We start from the raw sequence: 9,138 nt of genomic DNA, 5'->3' as shown, positions 1-9,138 counted from the left end.
CTCCCGGTCCTCCTCAAGAAGAGAACAAGAACGGTTGCGTGGCAAGTGCATCCCAAAAGGGATGGCTGCTATCTCCTCCTAAATCGCTAAGCTGGACCTAGGGGTCTGGCATGAGGCTACGTCCCGTCCCAGCGCCCATCTCTTTTGCAGGCAGTGGCATAAGGGCAGCTTTGACGGTCCCGGGGTGCTCGGGCAGCCCCGGCTGCTGCGCCCTCGCACCAACCCCACCTGCACATGTCCCCAGGGTCCTTCCTCGAGCGGCTGGGGCAGCTTGGCCACTCAGGCCGGCTGCCTTGGATTCAGTCTGGACCTCCTTGGCCGGCTGTGCTGTCCCTGTGCTGCTGCATGAGCTGGTGCTGCCGGAGGTGTTTTCATCTCAAAAAATGAAATAAAGGTTTTACATGACCCTAACACAGCCAGAAGTGCAGCCGGTCAGGGTGAGACAGGTTGATGCTCCTCCCAGGACCGGCACAGCCTGCGTCGGCACCACCTCATCGCAGGGACAGGGATTCGGAGGACTCACCTTCAGGCAGGAGGTGTGAGCAGCCCCTCTGCCATGGCCCGTTCTGTCCGAGCTGAGAGCTGCCCGACCCTGCCTGGAGCTGTTGATCACATCCAGCCCTTGCTTGGAGCAGCTCCGGGGCTCTTTGTGCTGCCAGGGCTGGCAGGAGCAGGTCAGGACGTCGTGAACCCGCAAACCGCCAGGAGCAAATCCAATGGGTGTCACAACCACCTCGGGCCTCAGCCCCAGGGCGAGCATGCTCGCAGCCCCTGCGCACGCCTGAGCTTGGAGAGCGCAGGCAGCGAGCAGGCAGCGTGCCCGGGGTGCCCCATGCAGCTTGGCCATCTGGTCCGTGCTGCAGGGACGGGCAGAGAAAGGCAGCACGCTGCTCCTGTCGCGGATAGATGGAGAGCCAGGGAGCATCAGCTCCGCTCCTGCGCGCGGGGGACCTTTGCTGTCTCACCGCAGCCTCAGGTGGTGGCCAGGCCACACGCTAGGGGACATCTTGGCAGACGGTCTGTCGACAGGAGGTCCTTGCAGATCTTCTGTGCCTCTTTATCAGCTCTACAGATTAGGAACTTCTCTTTCTGTGCCCACCCTGGAGCTGTGGGAGGGGATGCTTTGTGCCCGGTGTCTCTGCCGGTGCCGGGGGTGCTGCCACACCGTTCGGGCAGGGTGCAGGCAGGCAGCAGCACCTGCGGAGCTGAGCAGCACCCTCAGCCCAGGGCCAGCCTCTGCCCAAGCTCTTCCCAGCCCTGTGCGCAGCAGGCGTGGGGTTTTCACCCAAGATTTTTTTCTGTCCCACTTGCAGGCTGGGTCTTAGACCAGCGGTGCCCTCCTGCTCAAGCTCAGCTGCATGAATGAGCTGCACTGATGCTCCTCTCCTCCCAGAGCGGCTCGCCCTGGAGATGTTTGCGCTGGCTTTGCTCTGGGCCATGGGGAAGAAGCAGGCAGCCTTCCTGGCCACGCAGCTCGTGGAGATGCTTCGGGCTCGCCACAAACAGCGTGGGACCAACCTCGTGCCATGGTGGAGCTGGGTGTGCCCCCCAGCCTCCAAACCGAGGAGCTGATGGGGAATTCACTCTGTCCCCAGATAAACCATGCAATTATCAGTTACAACCATTAATTAACGAATCATGGGAACAACTTATCCTGGGGCACATCCACAAACTTCTCTGCTAGCAATGCCCTGAACACCTACTTGGAGTCAACAATGGCTCCCACATCAGTGGCACTGGGGACAAACAGGCACGCGCTGGCACAGCGGTGCCGGGGTAAGCACCCAGCCAAAAACCCCACGACTCCAACCCTCCGTCACACTCAACTCAGCAAGCCAAGCGCCGTGCATCCGGAGTCAGATGCCAGGAGGCTGCCAAAACCCGGCTGCTCTTCGATTTGGGTCGCAGACCCCCAGCCGGCGCAGGAGGAGGTGCCGGGTGCCGTGCCGCCGCACGCGCTCGCCTCCCGCGCAGGCTGCTGCAAGGGGTGAGGTAATCCTGGGTAATTCCTGACTTCCATGGAAATGCCTCCAGGCCGCGATGATTATCGCTGTAATTAGCTTCTCTGATTTTTCTTGGTGTTCTATAAAATATTAATTTACAGCTGGATCCTTGCCTCCTTTGTGCGCCGGCTTGAGCTGTTCCCGTCAGCAGAGCATCTCTGGCACCTCTCGCCGAGGTCCTGCGGGGTTACGTGGCAGAGCCGGGGCAACCGCTGGCAGCTGGACGGTGGTTGGGGTTGGTGGCTCTGGCCAGGAGCTTCCACTTCCCCGCAGGAACATGCCCTTGTAGCTCCTATTTCAAAGGAAAGACACAAAACCAGGGAAGCACTCGCAGAAAGCACCCTTCACACCTCTTCACCTGGATGGTGAAGGCGAGCGGGCAGCGAAACCGCTCCAGAAGCCCTTTAATACGACACAGAGCCATCCCGTTGCTCTGTTTGGGCCAGAAATAGCGGTTTTGCTCAACTGCATGGTAAATCAGACAGGACAGCGGCTGTGGCTGAGCCAGACCATGTTCCCCACCCAGCCTGCAGCCGCTGGAGCGAACACGGTGCTGCGATTTCCACCACCAAAACGAAGCCAAACGCGGAGCTCGATGGCACATCATGCCCCAAAAACCCACGGCTCGCACCAGCACTTTTAAGTTGCCTCATTTTTCAGCCATACGAAGTCAGATCAACTTTAATCTCGCTAACGAGGCAGAAAATGCCACCTCTAATATTTTGATCCTGAACATTGGGAAGGTCAGGCAGAGAAAGAATGCTAGGGCGTGTGTTTTGCCTTGGCTGGGTATAACAGGCGGCAGCCCCGCAGTGCTGCCTGCGGCCCGGCTGCCTGCCGTCGGGATTGCTTTCCTCTGAAGGCAGCACCGGCAGCGTTGCGAGCCCTGGTATTCTCGCTGCCTTCTCACCATGACAAGCCTTGGGCACCAGACCCTGTGTCCCAGCATCCCTGCCAGTGGGTGACTGCTGCCACGTCCCTTCAGGGTGCCCCCGAGTTGTTTATTCCTCTGGGATAATGTATTTGCTGTCTTTGTCAGGCCAGATGTAACGGCTGTCTTAACTATGGCTGAAATCTAAAGAGAAAAGCATCGCTAATGACGAGCGTGTGGGGAAGGGGTCGTGCCCAGCATACGAATGTCTCTGCTGGGAGCTGCTCACTGCCGGACCTGTTTTCCCGGCGCTTTCGGCCAAGCACCAGACACTGTCAGCGATGTTTTGCCCTCAAGGCTTGCTCAGGACAGCCCTACGTGTCCCCGCGCCAGGCCGTGCCACCGTGCAATGCCGGCCGAAACAAAGCCAGGTTGCAAAGCCACCAGGAATTTGTATTCTCCTCTGAGGCCACATCCCGCCACAACACTTCCGAGGTGTTTGTATGAGATACTTCCATTCGGTCCCTCTTCCCCCGCTGCAAAACCAAACATACACATTTTGTAGCTGCCAATTCCTTTGGCAGAGGCTCTGGCACCACGATTCGGAGACAAGCAACAAACTGCTGACAGCAACACTTTGCCCGGGCAACCAGAGGCCCGTCGGCCGCGACACGAGGCACTGCCTGCCAGCTCTCCGGGGACATCGGATGCGGGTCTCGGAGGGCCCGGCTTGGCTGCAGCCCTCCAGCACATCCCTTCCCAAGCCAGCAGCCTGGGGGCTTTGAGGAAAGCCGTGCCACGGACACAGAAGGGCATTTTATCATCGAGCGCAAGCAGGGAAGAGCAGCTTTATCTTTGGTTTTTCTCTCGGTGTTTCACTCAGCTTGTGGTTACAGAGCTGCAAACACTGGGTGTGATGCTCCAACCTAAATAATGGGGTTGGATGCACCAGCGAGCAGAGCCATCTCTGCCCAACACTGCCAGAACTTTCCAGGCCGCAGCTCCCTCCTGGTTGAAGCCTCCGCCAGCGGAACCAGCCCAGCCCTTTAACCCTCCCTTCATTCAACCTCCCCAGGCGATTTCATCCCCGGCTCCCCAGCGTCGTCCAGCCCAGCCCAGAAAGCTGCAGCGATGCCTGGCACAGCTGGCACCAGAAAATGCTCCGTCGAGGCGCGTGTAGCCAACATCCAGGAGAGATGCTGCTCCGTGGGGTTTGTGTCTGGCTCAAGGTCCACAGTAATATTAACCCCCCCGCTTTCCACTCTGCAAGAGCCTTCTGCAGCTCCGGAGGGGAGAAGTCTCCGTGAGATGGTGCGTGCTACGGCAAAAGGCTCTCCCACCTCTCTCTCCGCTGTTTTTAATCCAGCCCCAGCTTTGCTGCTGCGGGGAATTAGCATTTTTGGGGGCAGCTCCCCTGCGCACAACCCGGGATGCCCCAAACCCCTTCCCTCTCAGATTGCTGGGGTTTAACAAAATAAAATCAGCAGGCCAGCAACCTCAGCCAGCCTTATGGCGAAATGGTTATTAAAATTCAGCGTGGCGGCTCCTCGTGTCGGCAGAGGGCAGTGGAAGATGCTCCCAAACCTCCCAAGCTTCCCCTGGCCGCGCTGCGGAGATGGGGATCCGGGGAGGAGACTCCACCAGAGAGGAAGAGAAATAAAAATGCAGTTCCTCCAGCAGCGAGGCTGACCTGAGCGCAGCGTTACCACCGAGCCCTCCGCCGGGTCGGGGGGATTTGGGCTCGTCGATCGGCGCGGCTGCGAAGCGGGAAGGCGAGGGGAGGAGGCCGCGTCTCCCACCGTCGCGGCCCTCCGGCTCGGGTCTCGCCAACGCACACGCAGGCTGCTGGGAGCCAGGGAGAACCACCGCTCGTCCCTTGGGTGGGAGGAAGCGGATGGCGATGGAGTAGTCCCAGAGCTGGCAGCGATTTGCAGTCAGGAGCAGGCAGGCAGGCAGGCCGAGGAGAGGTTGTCCTGGCTGTAGCAATGTCCCAGAGGGTCTTCGCAAAGCCCAGCAAGCCGCAGCACGTAGGCAAACGTGTTCCCACCCCGCAGCCCGCCTGCCCGCGGCTGGGTGCTGCTCTCCGGCAGCGGGAGAAGCGGGGAGACGGTGCTGGCAGTGCGGCCCTGCCTGCCGCCTCCCTGCCGGCTCCGCACCCTGCCCGCCTGCCTCGCCAGGCGTTTGTAATTAATACCCCTGGAGGTAAAGAAAGAGCAGCGTGAGGTTGGGATGTATTATTTTACTCTGATAGGAATCTGACACTGACACAGCCATTAGGGTAAAGAAAGAATAATAACTTAGACTTGGCATATATTGAAGTGTAAATACCTTCAGCGTGTGAAAAGACAGGCTTTAATATATCGGTGGGTTTGTAATTATTTATTGAAAGAAGAGAAAAGGCAGAGCTTATTGCAAGACAAGACAGAGGCGAGAGAGCAGCTCCCCGCCGGGTTTGTATCGCCACCCTCCCGTCCCGCTTGGCGAACCCCAGTGCCGAGGCGCCGTGGGGTGACCCTGGGGAACATCCCGCTGCGGGGCCTAAGTCGCGGGCTCCTCGCCCCGCAGCTTGCGTGGCTCTGGCTTGGCGCTGCGAAAGCGCTCTCAGAACCCTTCGGGGCGGGGGATGCCGGCGAGCCCAGCATCCCGCCGGCGAGCCCAGCATCCCGCCGGCGAGCCCGGCATGACATGAAATAAATCCCCTCGCCGGGGCTGCGTTGGCCGCCCGCTCGGCCTGCGCCCGGTGCTTCGATTACCTCGGCCGGGGCGGAGAGCGGAGCAGCAGCAGCAGCAGCCCGCCGCGGCCATCCAGAGCCCCCCCGTCGCTCCCCCCGGCGCAGCCTCCCCCCGCGGGATGCTCCCGCGGCCGGGGCCCGCGGCGCGGGGCCGGGATCCTCCCGGGCCCGGGGGCAGCGGCGGCTCCCGCGCCCCGGCCGGGCCCCGCGGGGGCGGTGCTGGCGGCGGCCCGCCCCGGGGCTGCGCCCGCCGCAGGATGCGGCGGCGGCGGGGGCGGCGCGGCGGGCGACGCGGGGCCGCGGCCGGGCCCGGGGCCGCCTCTGAGCCCGGCGGGCAGGCGACGAGCGCGGCCGACGGCGGGGAAGCGGCGCCCGGGGCCGGCCGGGCCCAGGCGGGGGGCGCGGCGGCGGCGGCGGCGGCGGCGGCGGCGGCGGGGGCGGGCGCCCCCCGCCGCAGGTAGGGAGCCGGGGAGCGAGCGGCGCGATGGAGGAGGAGGAGGAGGATGGAGGCGGCGGAGGGGAGGCGGGGAGTGAGGCTGCGGCAGGAGGGGGCGGGCGGGGGGGCCGGCCGGGGGGGGCGGCGGGCATGTGGGACCGGCTGCGGGGCAGTCGGGCGGCGGGCGGCGGCCGGAGCGCGGCCGCGATGGCGCAGCGCGGCGAGAAGGGGCCGGCGGCGGGCGAGGGCGAGGGCGAGGGCGAGCCGCGGGCCGGGAGCGGGGCCGGGGCCGGGGCCGAGGCCGAGCGGGGGCCGAGCGGGACCGCCGCGCCCTTCCAGCCCCCCGAGGGCGGCTTCGGCTGGGTGGTGGTCTTCGCCGCCGCCTGGTGCAACGGCTCCATCTTCGGCATCCACAACTCCTTCGGGATCCTCTACATGATGCTGCAGAGCGACCTGGGCGAGGGGGAGAAGGACCCCGCGCTGGAGTTCAAAACAGGTACGGGCTCCCCGGCCCCTTTTCCCGGGCCGCCGCTCGGGGCTCGCAGGGGCGGAGCTGTCAGCCCCGCGGAGCCGCCCGGGCCGGGGGAGCGGCGGGGCGGCGGGGCCGGAGCGGCGGCTCGGCCGGCGCTGCCTCCCGGAGCGCGGCGAGGAGGTGGCGGGGCTGGGAGCTCCTTCTCGGATGCGTTGAACCGCGGTTGCTCCCTGCCCCCTCCGTCCTCGCAGTCGTGGCTATATTTATCTCCAACGGCATCGTGTGTTCTAAGCTCCTATGTACTCAATTAAAAGTAATTAATCTGAAAAGCATGCCCTTAGCTTGTCCTGCCTGGTGTGTTTTGGAGTAAGGAGAGCAACGCTGGTGAATCAGCTGGTGTGTGCCAGCCACCCCCTCTATTTTTTATTACTCTCGTTGTTTTGTTACGGGTATTTCAAGCTGTATGTCTGTCTGCCTTATCTGCCGGATCGCGCTCAGGGCTGGCTGCGGGAGAGCATCTGCCTCGCCGACACGCTTCCTCCAAGTTGTATCCATCCAGCGGGAAAGCCTGCGTAGGGCAGGTCTGGCAGCGCCCGCACGGTCGCACCGAGGGCGGTGCGGGGTCTTGAGTAGTTAACATCTTTAGTGGCAAGACCCACAAACCGCACCCGGTTGTGTGTTTTGGTAGGACCTACAGGCTCAGCCAGGATCGAGGCCGCGTTGTGTTAACACGGAGAAGGGACGTTGCTTGCTGCAAAGACCCCGCTGTTTAAGTAGACTTGGCGAGGGACGCCGGCTTGCCAGGCTGGCGGTCCCAGCAGGTCTGTGACAGACACCAGCGTCGGGAGGCCCAGCCTTGTCCCAGGTCTCGGTATCCTCCCCGAGAAGGTCCTACCCATCCCCACGATGGACGCCCATGGCCCACCTTGCTTTTATCTGGCGGGTAGAGACAAGCACTTGGCATTGAGGGAAGCTGCTTGTGGTGGTGTCCTGACTCTGGGTGGGACGTGGGCAGCGGTCAGAGACCGAAGTGGGGGTGTGCTGCGGAGAGAGGCAGTGCTGGGGGGCGCGTGAGGACCCGAAAGTCTTATTTTGGGGACCAGCGTTGCCCGCATTCCCTCCACTCAGCTGACGCATGACTGGTGATCGTGGCAATGAGCGCGCCAGGATGAAATCCATTACGAGATACGCTGCATCTACAGACCACGAATTAACTCCGCGATACTGTTACCGGAGAAACGATGCGATCGTGTAATTATGGGCAGTAACAGAGTGCCGCAGAGAGCTGTAGACGTGTGGCCGGTTGTAATTAGGGTGATTGATGGGCTCTGGGAGCGAGCGTGTGTGCGTGTGTGATCCCCAGGAAGCTCATCGCGTAGCTCTCTGTTTCCTGCTCCCTGTGATCATATCTAGAAAGCCTAAGGCAGAGCTCTAAAGGTAGAAGCGGTAACAAAAGAAATTAAATGCTGCGAGTTCTGGTGGTTTAAAGGCTCCATGCCCAAGACGGAGGTTATAGGAGTCAGCATCTGCCTCTTGCTCCTGAGATCTATTTATTTACGGCTATGACCGCACGGAGGCCTCCAAAAAGAAAGGCGAGTGTGTGTGCGAGGTGAACCCCGGCTCGGTAATTAAATTGGGTGACGGATATATGCATTGTGGTCTGGGTGATTAACGAAGAGGCCATTAACGACCCCTGCGCTGTGCGACGTGCCGGCTGAGTGCCGCCTCTGCGCTCAGAGGTTGCGGAGCAGGGGCTCCGGCGGCGGCGGGGAGAGGTGGCAGCGATGGAGCCCGTCTGCCGCGGGGGAGCGCGGTACCTCGGGGGCTGCAGCTGCACTGTCTGGGGCCGAGGGCAGTGGGGTGCAGCGTGGGGCCCCCCTCCAGCCCTTCCTCCCTCGCTCCCACCCCTCCCCGCTCAGGGTTGCATAATTTCCCCACGGCGCTCGTTTGCGTGCAAACATAATCAGGAAAATATTGTAGCTCCTTTCCAAGCGCTAAGTGATATGGCTTTCCTGAAAAGACCAGTGCTGTCTGTTTGTCCTCTGACGTCGGTCTGCTCCTGCCGGCTGCAAGCAACACCCGGACCCCAGGGTCCCCCTCGTCCCCCGCCAACCGGGAGCAGCTTGGGGGGACGAGGACCTGCTCCCCCCTCCAACACCGGTGTTCGGCACGGCCGTGGGCACATCGCTTAGCCTTTTGGCTCTGCTCTTAAATCTCCTCTCTGTTCTCGGGCAGGTGGGTTTGTATCAAAGAGGGGGTTTGGAGGCAAAATGAGGAGTAATGTTGTAAGCTGGTCAGGCATCCCTTTAAAAATAGGGTTATGTTTATGCTAAAGCGGGTACTAGTCTGCACTAAACAATAGCTGCCCTAGCACACGGCTATAATTATCAAGGTTTATTTCTTGTTTGCATTGGTCACGTTTTCTCGCGTTTGATCTTGAGAAACGCAGGATCCGCGGAGTTCAGATTTGGGGTCAGGCTTTGAAAACAAACCCTCTCGCAACAATGCATTGAATGCATAGGCTCCTTTGTTTAAAGAAATATACTGCGCCGTGTATGTCAACAAGCAGCAGCCGGGCTGAGGCAGGCTGGCTGCCGGGACCACCGCGTGCCCCTTCGCGGCGG

At 61.8% G+C, this 9,138-nt stretch overlaps 1 protein-coding gene across 1 annotated transcript in view; it reads left to right on the top strand.

The window, feature by feature from the left end:
• The first annotated feature begins 6,192 nt into the window (after positions 1-6,192).
• Positions 6,193-9,138, top strand: part of SLC16A2 (solute carrier family 16 member 2) — a 36,108-nt gene continuing 33,162 nt past the window's right edge. The window contains exon 1 of the mRNA XM_072876884.1: positions 6,193-6,538. Coding sequence (XP_072732985.1) covers positions 6,193-6,538 — 346 coding nt within the window. The remainder of the gene's footprint in view (positions 6,539-9,138) is intronic.

Source organism: Ciconia boyciana, chromosome 12 (assembly GCF_034638445.1).
Source record: "Ciconia boyciana chromosome 12, ASM3463844v1, whole genome shotgun sequence".
In the NCBI taxonomy this organism is placed as follows: Eukaryota; Metazoa; Chordata; class Aves; order Ciconiiformes; family Ciconiidae; genus Ciconia; species Ciconia boyciana.
Note: the sequence above shows the minus strand (reverse complement) of the source record. Positions and strands in the feature narration are given on the sequence as shown.